General features: G+C 41.7%; 1 protein-coding gene and 1 non-coding gene across 11 annotated transcripts in view; both read right to left on the bottom strand.

The window, feature by feature from the left end:
• Positions 1-18008, bottom strand: part of CAST (calpastatin) — a 106467-nt gene that overhangs the window by 32872 nt on the left and 55587 nt on the right. For 6 of the 10 annotated variants that reach the window (XM_045808359.2, XM_045808357.2, XM_045808358.2 and 3 more), the window contains 12 exons: positions 16890-16949; positions 13045-13110; positions 12421-12462; positions 11004-11060; positions 10564-10677; positions 9521-9604; positions 5731-5799; positions 4040-4138; positions 2309-2389; positions 1701-1739; positions 914-1006; positions 681-770 (listed from right to left, as the gene is read on the bottom strand). In XM_045808359.2, coding sequence (XP_045664315.1) covers positions 681-770; positions 914-1006; positions 1701-1739; positions 2309-2389; positions 4040-4138; positions 5731-5799; positions 9521-9604; positions 10564-10677; positions 11004-11060; positions 12421-12462; positions 13045-13110; positions 16890-16949 — 894 coding nt within the window. The remainder of the gene's footprint in view (positions 1-680; positions 771-913; positions 1007-1700; positions 1740-2308; positions 2390-4039; positions 4139-5730; positions 5800-9520; positions 9605-10563; positions 10678-11003; positions 11061-12420; positions 12463-13044; positions 13111-16889; positions 16950-18008) is intronic. The other 4 variants (XM_045808363.2, XM_045808362.2, XM_045808361.2 and 1 more) reach the window with 1 other exon arrangement.
• Positions 2958-3062, bottom strand: LOC123799327 (U6 spliceosomal RNA). The gene has a single exon (XR_006781589.1). It is a non-coding gene; the product is annotated as a U6 spliceosomal RNA (small nuclear RNA).

The raw sequence follows: 18008 nt of genomic DNA on the forward strand, positions 1-18008 counted from the left end.
AGCCCAGGAAGCTGGGAAACCGGGGGTGGCCCCGCAGCCTTCTCTGAAGGCATGGTGGCTGAGGGCTGTGGGAACTCCCACTCTCAGGGTGTGGTGCTCTCACTGCTGCCCTGAGCCCGCCAGATAAAAATAAACTGTCCCCTCCAGGAAGGGAGAGGCAGAGCGGACCCAACAGACACTGCTCCCCGGCAGGACCTGCTCTGTCTGCAGATGGGAGCCCGTTCCCCCATCCAGCCTGGAGCTGCAGGACCACCTTGCAAGCTTTGTGACAATTAAGTGACCGTGGTTCAGAGTAGTGAAGAGCAGCAGCTAGGACAACATCCCACTAGCGACTCACAGGTCCAACTCCATTAAAAAAATCACAGGGGAGATTTATGTTCTGAGAGTGTAATTTTTTTGGTGTCTTGTCTGTGTTTTTTAATGGTGAGAGACTCGTTTCACAACCAAGAAATCTGTGCTGAAATCATGAACAGCATTTGTAGAAACACAGAAGGCCTGCCTGGAGATAATCAATAGAACCCTCATTGGGTTCACTAGTCCACACAGACCGGAAGGGAAAAAGACGCTTCTCGTCATGAATAACCTCTATTGGGATTATCCTGAATCAGCCAGATCAGGCTCAGGAAAGCAACTGCTGTCAGATGGACTGTGGTTATTTTCCAAGAAATTATTATTTATACCTCTTCCACTTTTCTTTTTTTCTCTTGGGGTGAAGCAGCACTTTTGATTACGGTGGCTGGCTGAGCTTTTAAAACCTCTTCTGTGGCTTTCTGAAAGGCAAAGCACAAATGATTAGACTTAGAGATGAAAGAAGGGTCACCGTAATAACCAGAACTAAGAAGTTTTAAAGTGTGATATGGTTTCTAACAAGCTCCCCCCCAATTCTCCCCCCTAATTATTTTGAAAACAATACCTCTTCCTTAGTTTCCTTTCCACCAGGGGTAGGAGAACTGCAGGTGAAGTCAGATGACAAAGCATCAATGGCATCATTGGGCCCCATGGGTTTCTAGAGGAACAGGCACCACGATGGGGAACACATGAGAGTCATTCAAGTTAAGGATCACAATACAGACGCAGCAAATGAAGAAGACTTGACATTCCTTTACCACCAAACGAAGTACGTTACCGACTAACTCAGACGGACGCCTGTGTTTGGAAGGGAATGGCTGCTCACTCATAACTATTTCTCTGTTTCCCCCTTTTAAATGGATTCCATGTTAGGATGTTCTCATTCTATTTTTATTAACATTTATCTCACCCTACAACTATCTTGGCTCCATTCTTCTTCCCCTCAAAAAAAAAACTACGTAGGAACCCATGAGCACTTAACCCCCATGTCCACCCCTTCCTCAGAACAGATGAAAATTTCATCTGATTTAGAGATGAGCCATAGACACAATATAGAAAATTGATGCCCTATCCCCCAACTAAAGATTTTTTAAGATTTATTTATTTGAGAGAGAGGGAGAGCGAACTCAAGTGAGGGGAGGGGCAGAGGGAGAGAGAATCTCAAGCAGACTGCCTGCTGAGCACAGAGCCTGATGTGGGGCTCGATCTCATCACCTGGAGATCATAACTTGAGCCAAAACCAAGAGTCAGACACTTAGCTGACTGAGCCACCCAGGCACCCCCCCACAACTAAAGATTTTTAAAAAAAAAAAGGTTAACTTGGATCTTAGAAGACATTTATATAAACTCACCGAAGAATCTGGAGGCGGCTCTGGGATACCTTCTTTTTTCTGAAACAAACATTAATTTGATCAGGTTGAGAGCCCAAAATTAATTTTTACAACTGGCAAAAATGTACTGCTCCGTGAGTGTTGTGGGTTGAATTATGTCTTCCCACAAGTCATATTGTTGAAGTCCTAAACCCCTAGTACTCCAGCATGTGACTGTATTTGGAGACTGGGCCTTTAGAGAGGTAATTAAGGTTGAATGAGGACATGAAGATGGGCACTAATCCCATATGACTGCTGTCCTTATAGAAGTGGGGAACCGTGGACCCAGAGGGAAGATGGCCATATACCAACCAAGGAGGGAGGCCTCAGTCCGTCCCTCACACCCACGCTGCCCACACCCGTTCCAGTCTTCTAGTCTCAGGGCTGTAAGACACTGTATTTCTGTGCTGAAGCCACCCACTCTGTGGACTGAGTTATGGCAGCCTTAGCGAACAGATACCCTGGGAGTCACGGTAACAATTTCACATGCCACGTTATATTTCCTAAACTTAAAAAAATGTGAATATATTGATGGGATAAAGATTATGTTCCAAAAAGCAAACAGTAAAGTAAATGATTATTTAACTTACTGCCAAAAGTTCCCTGTATTTTGGAGGAAGTGTGACTTCTCTTTTACCTAATTCCTCTATGTAGGTAGAAGTCATCGGATCCTGGAAGAAAAACCACACACAGGGATATTATATAATTAATTAGCTAAGAACGTTACATGCACATTCGGCAACCAAAGTACTGTTCCCATTAGTAATTTATGGAGCTACTAAAATGAAATGTAAACCATTAAAAAGCCAACGCTTTACACAACACTGAAATTCTAAGTTTATACAACACTTCAGTTAATTAGCTTAACCCATATGTAATGCTAGAAAATATTCAAACCACTATATTAAATTTGAGTCTTATATTAAAATACATTTTATTTTAAAATGTTTTTCATTGTTTATTTCCAATACATACAAAAGTACAGTTAATAATAAATTTCTCTATAACCTAATACCCAAGTCTTTCAGGTGTAATTTCTAAGAAAAAGCGGATCAGATAATGTATCCTGTTTAACCCTCCACAATCTCATTCATCTTCCTTGTTAGCCAGGGACAGTCACAAACCAGAACTTTATTATATCTATGGACTTAAAACTGAGCACATTTTAAAACAATTATTCCCTCTGTAGGTATCCACAGACAATACACAGCATGACTTTGCATATTTTTTTTTAATTGAAAAAATATAGAATGCTTTACAAATTGACGTGTCGTCCTTGCAGAGGGGCCATGCCAATCTTCTCTGTATCGTTCCAATTTTAGCATATGTGCTGCTACTGAGCGCTACTTTGCAGACTTTCAAATGTTATACAAATGGTATCATATTCTAGCTATCATTCTGTATTTTTATTCAAAATTATGTGTTTGTAATGTTTCGTGTTGATACATGAATAATGCATTTTAACCACTATAGAGTGTTCCGTTATGTTATCTTGTCTGCTGTTGACCAAAATCCTTTCCAAATGTTCCATCTGTTCTTGTAACTCGTGGTACACGTGGGCGAGGCTCCCTCCAGGGAACCTCTCTCGAGGTGGACTAGCAGCTGAAGGTAAGCACATCTTCAATAGCCACGAGCCCTACAGGAGTCGCCAGATTTCTACGCTCGTGCCAATCTGATGAGTGTGCAACGTTCTCTCCATATCGTAGTATCATTTCTCCACTTACTAGGGAATTTTATTTATTAGCCAAACAAGTTTTCTCCTGTTTTTTCTACTGGGTTGTCTTTTTCGTTTAAAAATTCTTCATAAATTCTAGAAGCAAATCCTTTGTCATGTCTGTTACACGTATTTTCCTCCAGTCTATGGCATGTCTTTTTAATCTTTTTAGTATCAAGGAACATGTCATCGTTTTGCTTCTTAGGAGTTAGGCATGGGGATGAGGTGAGGGTGGTAAATTTCTAGAAGTCAAAACAAGTTCAAGTCACAGGATGGGGAGTATCTGAAGATCAAAAGAAGTTCAAGTCCAGTAAACTTAAATCTTAAGGACAGAAAAATCTTGGTGACCTGATGACGTGTATCCCAGCGCCAGTCACAACATGGACAATCAACAAACGTTTGCTGAACCAATGTAATAGTATAGCTACAATAGGACAAACCATTTATTCCCAACACTAATTTTTAGCTGCTCTTATTGACAGAGACACCTTCTTGCTTCTCTCCCATTTGACAGAACATTAGATATTCTTTGGTGTCTCGTGACCATGAACTTATTTGCTTTCCTACCCATTAATTATGAATCTTTACAGATATCAAAATCACATACTGAAACTTCAGGTCCAGTATACACTGTGTTATCATCTTCGGTTTCTTCCGGTCCTCCTAGAGTGTCTACTAAGTCATCCAAAGCAGCATCCATGTCTGACTAGAAAAGAAAGAGAGCAGGTATTTAAATGCTATTTGTAATACAGATTTCACTTCTGATTTATTTTTTTAAAGATTTTATTTATTTATTCGACAGAGATAGAGACAGCCAGTGAGAGAGGGAACAAAAGCAGGGGAGTGGGAGAGGAAGAAGCAGGCTCACAGCGGAGGAGCCCGATGTGGGGCTCGATCCCAGAACGCCGGGATCACGCCCTGAGCCGAAGGCAGACGCTTAACCGCTGTGCCACCCAGGCGCCCCTCACTTCTGATTTTTTAACTAAAAAAACAGAAACAAGAACAAAAACATTCTGTACAGAAAAACATCAAACATCAAAAGTTCTTTGAACATCAAGATAGTTAAAATCTGGTCTCTAATAGACTTTTTTTACATAAGGTCCCAGGGTACACATTCTAGGTTGGAAGGACAGCCATGTTCAAGTAAGAATCACAACTTCAGGGGCGCCTGGGTGGCTCAGTTGGTTGGGTGTCCGACTTAATTTTGGCTCAGGGTTTGATCTCAGGGTTGTGGGATCAAGCCCTGTGAAAGCCTCCACCCTGGGTGGGAAGCCTGTTTAAAATTCTCTCTCTCCCTCTCCCTCTGCCCCTCACCCCCCCCCAAAAAAAATCACAACTTCAGTAAGTCTAATGGCATTAACTACATGAACTAATGGATGGTTTGTTAAAGCTGCCAGCCCAATGTAATGACAATTAAAAAAGAAAAAAGAACAAAACACAAAGAAAAATGATGTTACTGTAGGCAATAGGAGAAATGCTTGGTATTTATTGCTTATCAGTTTTCCAGAGTTACATATTAACAAAGAACTCCAACAAAATCTCCATATAGCACCTCTTCCAAATCGAGTATTTCAAAAATGGATTGCCTGTGTTCTTTCATTCATTTGTGATTTTTTCTTCACTCACTTGCCCGAAGATATTTACAAAGCAAATTACCTGAAAGGGATGTTAAGCTTACGAGAAGTGACAATTTATTCTGTCGATATGGGCTTTAATCAGTATAATGAATGAACGAGCGCCTCCATCCTATCTCTCAGGTTAAAAATGATTCAGTGTGGAGAGTAGGCTGCATTTAAAAGGGAAAACAAGAATTCTGGGAAAGACCCTTTATTTACTTTAGTTAACTCATATTAAAAATGGTTATGTAATTTTTTTTTTCCTTTCAACTACCATATTCCCACTACAATTTTAGGAACTCCCTCATCATGTCATACATTTTGGGACCTCTTAGGTTTAGAATGATTCATCTGGAAATTTCAGAATAAAGAAGTGCCTCATCTTCTTTAGGGACACTTCTGGTTAAAGAAGTTATATTTCCAAGAGAGAAACTGGAAAGTAAACTTCATGGGAAGTAATAAGTTTTCAGAACAGAGGGTTAGAATATAAAATGTTACAAACAAACCCGGAAAAAAAAAAAAATCACACTTCTAGCTTATAGCAATAATTCATTAAAAAGGTCTTTAAATTAATCCTCCGCCGCACGGTTTGCCCTTGAACAAAATCAGATCAAGAATAACTGCAGAGACTATGAATACACAAGAATGTCATGGAGAAATGCACTGCTGTCTTCCTTCGTACCTTTCCAGATGGTCGATCTGGTTTCGATGCAACTGGTACAGCCGACGTTAATGATTTCTTTTCTTTTTTCTGGTGGGGTTTTAGAAAGAAATAAAAACTCCTTCTTACATGTCTTTATTCAAGAACTTAACACATTCAAATTGAATTATTAAATAATACAATAAAATTCAATGATATTATATATTTAAAAATGAGCTCATTAAATTAATAGCATCGATCATATACTGAGACCTGCTCTGTGCCAGATAACACATGTTGTATGCATTCTATCCTCCATCAGGACAGCGTCAGTAACATTGACTTCCATTTAGTGATGTGGACAGCAAGACTCAGAGGTTAAATAATTTTTCCCAGGCCACACAATAAAGACCAGGGCTTGAACCCAGTACTGCTGTCTCTTTCCTCACGGTTCTTGGTTGCCTCTCCCAGGGCCCACCGTCAGTCTGCAGCACTCCGGACTATTTTTCTCTAAGTGGCCACTTCTCCCTGTGGCTCTTTCCATGCCCACAATAAGACCTCCAGACTCCCGGCGTTAGCATGTCGTCATCCACTTCTTTCTTAATCTCCCTACAATGAATTTCCTTCCCAGCACTGTTTCAGCTGCTCTTTCAAAGGCTGCCAATAACCCTCCGATCTGTGATTACCCTGCTTCCCGCAGACAGAATCGTCTCTCAAGTGTGACCTCAGTAAGCACCCCTCTCCCAACTCCTCTCTCGCAGCAGCCACGGCCAAGATCATCCCGGTCCTCCTCTGGCATTTGTGCCGCCCGGTCTCTGCCGCCTCTTCCGCTTTGCCCCCAGCCCTACACACAGCCCACGTTTCTGCCCTGCGCTGGGGGCAGAAATCATTCTCTGGGGCCAGGGCCGAATGCTCGCAGGGACCGGCAGGAACTAGACGCGTGAAGGGGTCAGGCTGAAGACAACGGGAAACTGTCGCATGTGGAGGTCTGTGGAACGCAGGCTGCAGAGCACGCCAGCTCCCACGTTGAGTCTCTGGCAGGTCACCTCTCCTGCAGCTCGGGATTGTCTGGTGTGACAGGGACTGCACCTCCCTCAGGCCTTGTGAGGTGCAGAAGCTCCTCACTGAAGTGTGAAAGCCAGTGTTTGGCACGTGCTAAGCACTACCTAGGTACTTATCGTAGGATTAAGTGCTGAATAAGTGACGACTGGGACAGGCCGGTGATGGGTACTAAGGAGGGCACGTATTGCGTGGTGCACTGGCTGTTATACGCAAGTAATGAATCATGGAACTTTACATCAAAAACTAGGGATGTACTGTATGGTGACTAACATAATATAATACATTATTATGAACAAACACCGTGGGGGTCGGTAGGGTGAGAGCCCGAGTCTGGACAGCCGAATCCACTTTCCGGCTTCAACCACAACCCTATGCAGATAGTCACTCGTATTTGTTCTCCCCTCCTTCCTTCTCCTCCTCTTCTGCTCACTCTCCATTCTCCAGTAGTTCAAAACAACATTCATTCCAAGTGCCTCGCTACACATCTCTCTCTAACATTCCAATTCAGGCTATCCAAACTCAGACCACTTTTCGTGCTCGACCAGTGCCCTTCTGACTCTGTCCACCGGTCAGTGGTAACCAGGGACCAGCCCACAATTTAGGGAGGCGCTCACTCTCATCATCAGAACTGGCCCTGCACTTGCAGGAACCTGACAGCGTCCCCCTTGCCTCACCTTAGGGTTACCTACCCTAGTTCATTCAGACTCTGAAGCCCCCGGTTATCTCAGAGTTGCCATTACCATTGTCCACAACAGGTGATCATCTTCTAAATCTGAAGATTTTACCTCTGCAATGCCTCCTGCATTCCTCCCCACTATCTCATTCCATCCCAGATCTAAGTTACGCTAAATTAGGACTCATCAGCTCTAGGGCAGTGGTCCTTGACCAGCCTTCCAATCTCTGTTCCCATTTCATCCACACACCGCAGGCGCCCAGTCCTGCAGCTGGGTGCACTCGCATCACTGGTCTGCTCTCTAACCTTCAACACCGAAGAGCTACCACCCCTGTAAACTCCTCTCAGCATTCCCCACAGCTGTGCCTGGACCTGTCTTTCTGGTCTTACAGTCCCACCTCTCACCTCCCCGGTGCCCCACCCATGGTGGAATGCACTTTGTACCCAGGACACATCTTACGCTTTTCCACTCTGATGCATCTGCAAGCCTGCAATCCTAGTCATCCTTCATGCCCAGCTGAAACTGCATCTACTCAGAGTCCCGTGGATTCCTGCAAACTGACAGAATCCCTCGGTTCCTCAACCCAACAACTCCTTGTAGGGGCCTGTCTTAATCTGCCTTGGAATGCAGTCCCGGGGATTCAGTCTTCTTCCCATACCTGGAGGGGCTAGCCTGCAGCTAGGGTGTCCTGCGGTCACACCACAATGCTATGAACATGGTACATACCCCTCCCTCCCCAAAGGGAAGATCAATCCCATTTTTATGGGAAACAAATCAGAGGCAAACGAAAGTGAAATGCTTTGCCCCAAGTTCAAGTGCAAGTCAAAGCACACTAGATTTCCACATAAGACTCTTATTTTACTGTTCAGCTTTCACGTTTTCCCCGGCTACTTTATACCTAGCACAAAATTTCAGATTGATTACATTTTTAAGTCTTTTCCAGCAAATCTAATCGTCTGTCTTAAATCTATCCATTTTTCAAACCATTTCATCTAAGTACCGTTATCAACACCACACAGTAATGTGTATCTCAGAGTGGGGACAGGGGTGCAAGTCTCAAGGTCATATACAAGTATCTGCTGGAAGAAAACACATTTTTTTTTAATTTGAGTATTTTCATTTAAACGTTCATGTAAGTTTTGTTATCACTCCATAGAATATCTGCATTAGTTTGGACACAAACTAATGTGCCTCTTCCTTTTCAAGATCTGAGAAAAACTGATGTTTCAAGGAGAGGTGTCGTACTTTTATACCTATGACTTTCCTCACCATCTAGCCTGCAGGGGGATACCTTTTCCATTTTGAAATGCAGGAAAACAGATAAATATACGCAACTTTTTTAAAAAGTTTCATTTCCATCTTCTTATTGTTGCTGCAATTACTTACTTGTGGCTTCCAGAGGGATAGATAGCATTTCTAGGGAGACATGACCTCTAAATGGATTACTGACTCTGCGTTGCTATGAGTACAAACGGTAACCTGCTTCTCATCTTCCATTTCCAGGCTGGTATCTGACGGAGCTCCTCAAACGATCTCGGGAAGACTCGCCCATCATTAGTCAGGGGGACACACAACCTCTCTCCTGAGAGGCCTGGAACAGCTCCTTCCAAAACTTCCCCTATCAACTCATGGAGATGTCAGGACTGTTGGGGACTTACTCATATCAAGACAGATGCTGCCCATGGTGAAAGCTGAGAGAGGTGCTTGTTCAAATACAGCAATTTTATTTGCTTTGTTTCAAAGCTATGAATCTTGAAAGCAGGATCTGAGTCAAATCATTTTAATTTACTTGGTACTGATACCATGCCTTACACATGGCAGGTGCTCAATAAATATTTATCGAATATATGAATTCTTACATCAGTTTTGCTATCCTGCTCATTCTATACCCTTTAGATGGGTGCTCTTCTTCACTAAATTTCACGTAAGAACAGTGCTCGGTTTTCCCAAATACGGGTTATTTGAGGTGGCAGCACCACGACCCTGAATGGTCCCTGAGAAGCAAACATAAAGCCCAGGCTGGAAGGGGCCTTCGGCGAGCATGCATTTCTCACGGCCAACAGGTGGCGAGGCCCACATACACTGTGTGCTCTCACCTGTTTAGCTGGTGTGGCAGGTGCCGCGGCTACACCAGCAACAACCCCCTCCCCGCCGGCAGAAACTGCATCCTGTGATTTAGTCTAGAGGTGGAGAAAAAAGATGAACAGAACTAAGTATCTTTGAATGACTATTTTTAAGATCACGCATTGCAAATATCACTACTGAACCAGTTCACCGTCACGGACATCCTGCAGAGGAAGGGTCACTAGCTCTTACCGCATGTGCTAGAACACTGGGCACCAGAGCTCACAGAGACTCGAATGGGCCGGGCGGGGACGGCGATAAACTGGAGTGCACATACCAGGTATAAAGCACTAGTTAATTGTTGCCATAGAACCTGATTTTTCAGGAGAAGCCAGAAATACGGATTTTACGTGAAACATCATGACTTTGTTGGCAGCTCATTAAAAATAATTTTAATAATACTATAAGCCAAACAAAATAGATTTGAACAAAACACATGATGGCTGCATTACACGAATGTGTAACCTCTTTTGTCGAATCCATTGTTAAGCAGGCCTACTTGATGTCTTCCAAGAGCTCTCGGTAGAAGAGTTCTTCTCATAAACGTGTGTGCTTCTAATAGTTGACCTCCATTAGCTGTGCAAATATGGAATCTATTTCTGATTTTTGGTTCTATAAATTCATCTCTCCTACAACAAAATTCTCAACGCCTCTTTCAGACTTCCATGTGAAGAGCATGTGTGCTCCCACAGCCCTGACGAGAGGGGTCCGGGAGGCAAGCTCTATCCCAAGCTTCCAGTCTATGACACACCAGAGCCTGCTGCCTTGCAGTCACGACCGGGCACTGCTGGGCAGTAGAGGCTGGACTGAACGTCCCCGCAACCCACCTGATATACTTCTTGAGTTTTTCATAGGGCCGAGTTTCCACAAGGCTATTTGCAAAACCAGCAAAATGATAGCAGCAAATCATTGCAATACAGAGTACGTTCAGCATAGTTCCACAGAGTCGACGACACGTGACCATGTAGATAAGGGACTGGATGGTAGCGCTTTCTTATCAATGTGACGTATTTACCTTTGGTTTTGATGATTTCTCTGATGTCGGCTGCTCACTTGATCTGGACGCTTTTTTTTCTTTATGAACATGCTTGCTTTCTGCATCTGATGCGTGCTTGGGTAGGCTTTTTGGCTGAAACACACACACACACACCCACCACACTGTTAACAAGATGGCAAATACCAATGCTTTTCTGTGTGATGCCAAGTGTTCCTCACAGTTGTGTTCTATGTAGTTTTGAATTGTACTAATCTCAATTCACGTGACATAAATGTGATTACTTTAGGTACAAAATTTGAAATATATATTCTTCCTTCCATTAGTAAGCTGCAAATCCTGCTATTGCCACATGGTGGCGCCATTATAGCCAGAAAACACACACAGGACAATTCAGAATTCTGTCCCTCACACACGCAAAAGGCTTCAGCGATTATCAAGTCCTAATGATGATCATTTACCTCTTTGTGTTCCTTTGGCTTTACTTCTTGGGTTTTTTTCTCATGAACCGCAGAAGGCTGTCAATTTCAAAAGAGGAAATCTCAATTACATTGGAGTTCTTTCTTTTACCATTTCCAAATAGGCTCAAGAACAAAAATTCCAATTAGACCCCTTCTGCCTCTCTTGGGAAAGGCTCACTTAGAGAAATACACATGTGCTACCCGTCAATGGTTACCCTCCCAACAGACTGGTAATGACAACGATAAGAGTAATGAAAAACTTAGTATTTCATTTAGAAAGATTTTTCAACTAGGTATGTCTCTCTAACTTACTCGATGTTTTACAATTCATACAGATCATTTGGTAACTGCGGGTCTAATCACAGAGCTGTCACATGAGTGAGCACTGTGACCTCTGAGTCTGTTGATAGGGAATCCCACTCTAGTTCTTTTAAAATTCTCCCTTCACAGGAGATGAACACTGTAATTTAATGACTTACCTAGTCTTTTCTGTATTACAACTAGAGAAGGAGGGAACACCAGAAACCCAATTCTCTTCAGATTGTATAAATAGTCAAAACATTTAAATATGGACTAGTGGACAATTTCCAGCTCGCTGGTGAATTCCTCCTCTACTATGGAATTATCATCCTGAGGGGATAGGCAACCCAGAGGTCCTACATAAAATCAGATAAGCCTTACCTTCTACCCAGATAACTTCACCTTTGCCTCCATTTAAAGTACATCTCTGTGCATTCCCACAGGAAACCTTGTGCTCTTATCTGAGTATTTGCTTAAGCATGTTTGCTTAAAAGAAATAATGTGTAGCATCTTATGAAGGGGAAATATTTGCCCTGCCTGCAGACACCCTGGGGTCCATCTCCACATGGATACAGACTGGCTGTCAGGCTAGACAGCCATGAGTCAGGAAAGCCATTCCCAAGGGAAAGTCAGAGCTGTCTCCTGAGAAACTGATAACCAGTTCCACAAACTGAGATAAGACTGGTAAGATAAACCTACGGGCCTCTTAGGAAAGACTCAACTGTCTGTCATCTAGGTGCTGCGTTCAAAAGACACATTTACTCTTGATGTCCCATCTTTAAAGGACTTGGATGCTCATTACCCTTTGTCCTTTCTCCTCTGTCCCTGCTGTTTTTTAACAGTTGCTTCACCTATAACAAAAATCTAGATCTGAAGAAAATGCCTTCTGAAACATACTGTTCTCATGTATAAAATACATTCATTTTAACAATATATGCATTTATTATAATTCTTCACTTATGCTCTCTATGGTCATGTTTAAAAAGGTAATCCAAACTTAATTAAATTAGCTGACAAAAATTCCTTTTCCCATTCAGCAGCACCAATAGAGGAAACTGGGTATTCGTTATTACTACTAAGAATCCAAACAACTCACTAGTTGACTTTAATCACTAACCTTAGTTGACTGTGACTTCTTTTCAGGCTCTGTTTTTGCAGGCTAAACACAGAAAAATACAGAAAGGAGTGAGGAAAGGAATTAAGGAAGAAAGGAAAAATAGACATACTTTACAAAGTTTAACATAGATTTTCAACCAAGAAAGCTCAAAGGTGATGACTTTGATGTAAATACAAACTTTATGAGTTCAGTTTACTATACTTTCCTTGGAATTTTGACTCTTAGATAAACACTTAAGCACTCGGATATTCTGCTCTTACCTTTAGAGAGCAGTTTATACCTTAATGTGTATCAAAGATATGTAAATATTACTATGAACACTGTAGCTAATATATAACCAAAATAAAATACAAATCCTTCTCCTTCAAAGGCAACAACATAGCTCTGAGTGAAATGTCTGCCAATGTGCAACAGTGGGATGGTGACAGAGCCAAGAGCTGCAAAAGCAGTGACATTTAGTTTTAGTGCCAGACTATCAGTGATGGGTCACGAAGGCCTACCAGAAAGTCTGTGATGGGTGAGAGGGTTACTGAAGATCTGAAATCGTCCTTATTAGTGTGTGCTGAGCAGCTGAAGTGGCCATTAGCAAACAGAAACGTCCCCTAGTACGATGAACCACATCACCTGTTTTTTGGGTCTTTTCTTGTTAGGAGAATGCTGTCGTTCCGTCTGTTTGCTGATAAGAATAGCCTAATACAAGAGCACAGCCCCAAGTGTGATTTTATTTTATCTGACAATTAAATAGGTAACACATATCATAGGGCTAAATGTTTCTATCAAGTCCACTTCTACTCAGGGACCGCACCTACTCCATGCATCGGTATGAAACTCCAAGAAGCTGCAGACACCAAAATTCTAAAGGCTCCAGCAAATATTCCAGTTTGGATTTACTTTTTTTCAATGGTAAGAATCTGCAAGATTGCCATTAGTAACTTCTGACCCCTTTCCGTCACCTCCACGGTGTCCAGGCTGCTCGGGCCATTTGTTTCCACCTTTATTTCTAACATTTGGTTATGAACACATCAACCGTCACAAGTGTTGTCAAAAGTTTTCTGAAATTTTGTCAACATGGTATTATAATTCTGTGACTAGTGTATAGATTTTTATTGTACAATATAATCTAAATTTCTAGGAATACTTCAGAAGAGCTGGTTGTGGGGTCCCCGGGTGGCTCGGTCAGTTAAGCTTCCAACTCTTGATTTCAGCTCAGGTCATGATCTTAGGATCCTGGGATCCAGCCCTGCACCAGGCTCTGCAGTGACCATGCAGCCTAATGCCCGTCCCTGGCTTGTACTTGCTCTCTATCCCAGGGGGGGAAAAAAAAAGAAGCAGCTGGTTGTGACTTACGCCCTCTACTGGAGTACTTTACACAGTTTTACCCAACCCAAGGTCATCTGTATCAAAAAATACAATTCCTTAAGTACATACATGAATTCTCGGTACAGGCAAGATAATGAAAACCAGATTAAACATTTTTAAAATTTTCAAAGTAAAAGATTAAAAATTAGGCTTAATACTTCCCACCATTTCTTTCCCCTTTTATCTATTTGCAGGTATTAACATAAACTCCTATTTTTTATTCTATTATCTAAAAAAGCCAACACCAAACATCCTCTTAATTCATCATGTCATGTGCTTCAGCCATGGAAATACATACGCTCCTCCCATAATGCACCCTTGTTACACCAACACATGTATTGTTTAGGGAAGAAAACAAAGTTCATAACCACAGAAATCTTTTCAAAGAAATTTTAAATTTTGGATCCTTTCAAACTGGATATTTGTTAGTTTCTGTATCCGCTACTATGCTTTTTTGAGTTTATGCAAATTCAATTTATTAAATGATGAAGAAGGAAAATAAGCCAGCTGGTACTGTAGTGGTTTGGATCTATTAATAGCTTCTACTCTGTAATTTGGTAATCAAGATTTTACATGGAAGAACTCTGTAAATCAATTAAGAATTCACGCTCACACATGCAAGCAGCTTATAATGGCATATTTTTATTAGTACTCGCTAACACATTACCTAAATTTATTTTTGCTGAAGGTGGTGGGGCTTAACGTAACAGCAATGACAATAATAACCAATGCTTATCGATTACCTCTTAGTATCAGGGACTGTTCTAAACTTCATAGGTGCCAACTCACTGAGTCCTCACAAGAATTCTATGAGACAGGTATCATCGTCACCATCATCCCCACTTCATGGATGAGAAAATGAGGCACACAGAAGTTACGTAATTTCCCAAGGACACCCAGGGTGGAGCCGGGATTCTGTGTGTGTAATCACCGCGCTGCACTGCACTGTCTCTCCAGTACTGGCCAGCTCCTACGGGGTGCCTGCTGGGGGACAGGCTCTATCTAATACCGTATAGTGTTTGTTTTCTTACACAGCCTTGTGAAATAGGTACTATTATCCAAACTGTACAAATAAGGAAACCAAAGCAAAGAGGAGTTTCCAAACACCACGGCTGGCAGGAAAGGAGATTGCACAGCAGGCCGTCTGGCTGCATGGTTCCTGCTATGCAGTCTTGCAGTGGTCACACCCTAGGAGAAATGATCTGACTTTCCATCTTAAGCACAGCAGTGCTTATGTGACCACCAGTGCCAGGGGCAAGAGAGGTAGAACTCAGATCTAGACATATCACCCCCCTTTTGAAGTAGGTAGGCTTTTATTTGAAAGATTTAGAACAAGACAAGGATTTGGTATAGGTATTATCTTGAACTAATATATTTTCTCTAAAAGCTCAAAATATTTGAAGAAATATGCTCAAGTTCACAAAAATCTTCAAGAGAAGGCTAGTATAAATGCTATGACCCATACATCAGAAGCACATGAATCTAATTAATGAGAACAGTGTAACTGAAATCTACCCAAAAAAGACAGCTGACACCAAGAGTGGTCCTGAGGCAGCCATCGGTGATATTTCATCATCAAGACACTTAGTTTTGTCCCTCCCTCTTTTCTCCCACCTTCTTCTCTCTCTTCTCCCCCCTCAGGTTCTGTAGGACTGCCAGGAGTTTTCACAATTAATGCTGAGTAATAGCTGAAGGGTTTGCAGACACTTGCTCCGAAAACAGGACACACTGACATAAGCATCACTCCTGGAGCAGAGTCAGGGGCAAAGGATTAGAGTCAGGCAATGGGTCAAATGAGAACCACAATAATAAAGAGGAAATCCTAGATTTGTGGCTCTCCTTCCTGTACTCTTCATGGACTCTGAGTTCAATGATAATTTGTTTTTGGCTGATGCTTCTCCTATAGACTTACCATTAAGAATGAGGTCAGATTTTTAAAAATATTTTAAGATTAAACTTGGCCTAAGTAAGTAGTGACAACTAACAGACGAATTAAGGATCAGGTCATGCATATTCTGAAAACAAAAAATTCATGTAAAATACTAAATAATTTTAGATTAAAAACTTTTCAAACAAGATGAATGCTAGATGACATTTATAAGAGATTTGAACGGTACATTTCAAGATATTTGCAATGCCCTTTAAAAACAGTTCAACATGAGACCATAGGATCTCTCAACAGCATGAAATTACAGGGCTAATACTAAATATGGCATAGGATCCTACCGAGACATGCAGAGAAATATGGAAGACAGAAAGTAAATCATGTCAGCGATTTTAAACAAGGGCAACTTATTAACAGAGTCTGGTTAGCTCTTAAAAACACCCAAGCATACTGTCTCATAAAAATTAGTTGAGAGCATCTCAATAATATCCCTGCTTTAATTCGGGACCCCAGAATAGTCCCAATAAACAGCTTGAGACGTGGTAAGGAAGGGGGAGGGCTGGGGCAGCTTCCGGTAACTCTTCTGAACGAGGTTGACTCTACGTGGCCACGACACTAGACAACATTCTTTTATTTCTTCTTCTCAAATTCCAAGAAATAATAATTAGAATAAATCTAATTATCTAAATCTAAAATAAAGCTCAAAGGTTTATCAATAAGACGTTGCCCTGCAGGACTAAAATTTCACAAAGAAACTTAAGAAAGTATCCCAAATAGTAGTATCTGTGTGTCACTTGTCACTTAGCGTAAACTTAGTGTCAACTTTCTCTTTCTTACATTTCATTTTAAATGGCCAGAATAATAAAACCTTTTAATAAGAAGCTAAGAATTCATCTTCTTCACTAGAGCCACAGAAAGGCACTTCGATCATCTTATCATTAAAAAACTCCATCACGTCTAGGACCAAAAAATCTCCAGATGACTACTCTTTTCTAGATATTCTGAAACAATGTATAAGTGTACAGAGGATATTTGAGGCAAATATTAAAAGCAAAGGTGGGTTTCCAAAGACCCCTCTAAACTAGGAAGAAAATGTTTCCTTCCGTAGCTTAAGCTTGTTAGGACACGTAGCTCCTTTGTCAGTTAGTTTACATTTGTTTTGCTTTACAAAACAATCACTTCAAGGCATTCACCCAAGTACACCCGGGAAGACCCTTCTTCATACCTTGGTTTCCGTGGGATTCATACTGGAAGACTTGCTGGTGGAAGCAGAAGGAGCTGACGCCTAGAAAGTAAAGAAACAGAAAGTCCGATTTTGGTTAACCTACAAATACTTTGTCTTTCCACGCCTCTTTTTTTTTTTTTTTTTTAAGATTTTATTTATTTATTCTACAGAGAGACAGCCAGCGAGAGAGGGAACACAAGCAGGGGGAGTGGGAGAGGAAGAAGCAGGCTCATAGAGGAGGAGCCCGATGTGGGGCTCGATCCCATAACGCCGGGATCACGCCCTGAGCCGAAGGCAGACGCTTAACCGCTGTGCCACCCAGGCGCCCCTCTTTCCACGCCTCTTAACCATACTTGCTCTTTACGTTGGTTTTCCCTCTTCTAGAGGACAACTCCCACAAAACCCCAGTAGGTGATATTGCCCAGCGGCCAAAAGCCTTTACAACCAGATCAAATGGGTTCAAATTCTGAACATACTACTTATTAAATAATCTTGGGCCATTTTCTGATCTTCAGTTTCCCCTTTCTCAATTTTTCTTTAGTAGATAACCATCTTGGAAGTTTCTTACTACCTGGTACATAAGTGCTCAGTAAATATTTTAATTATTGTCCGTATTACTTTCCAAAAGAACACAGACTTTAAAAATTGACAAGATTTTGTTCAAATGCAAGCTCTGCCAATTACAAGCTCTGTGACTTTCAGCCTTAGTTTCCCAGCTATATAAAATGAGGCCAATAATGTCTCTTTTGCAGAATTTTAAGTATTTGAGATAATATATCCAGCATTTTGTAGGTGTTTATTAAATTACTAATGCATTATTCCTAAGATATTACACAAGACAGAAGGCGTAGGACGTAGTGCTGCAAAACAGACTCAGAAGGATCAAGAACTGTCCTTCCAGTGTCACATAAGGAAGAGAAGGTGGGAGTGGGGTTGCAAAGGGGATACTGCTATATTATCTATCTCATCCAGGCCTCTCCTGGAGGGCAAGAGGTGATGAATGGTAACTGAAGTTTCAAGACACACCATTCCTAGGGAAGCAAGTGGGCAGCAGAATTAGTCCCTGCAATCTAATCACCCAAGTAGTGGGATGTGCATATGGATACTTGCATGGTACTG

Source organism: Ursus americanus, chromosome 5, assembly GCF_024610735.1.
Source record: "Ursus americanus isolate L20-20 chromosome 5, mUrsAme1.1.p, whole genome shotgun sequence".
NCBI lineage: Eukaryota > Metazoa > Chordata > Mammalia > Carnivora > Ursidae > Ursus > Ursus americanus.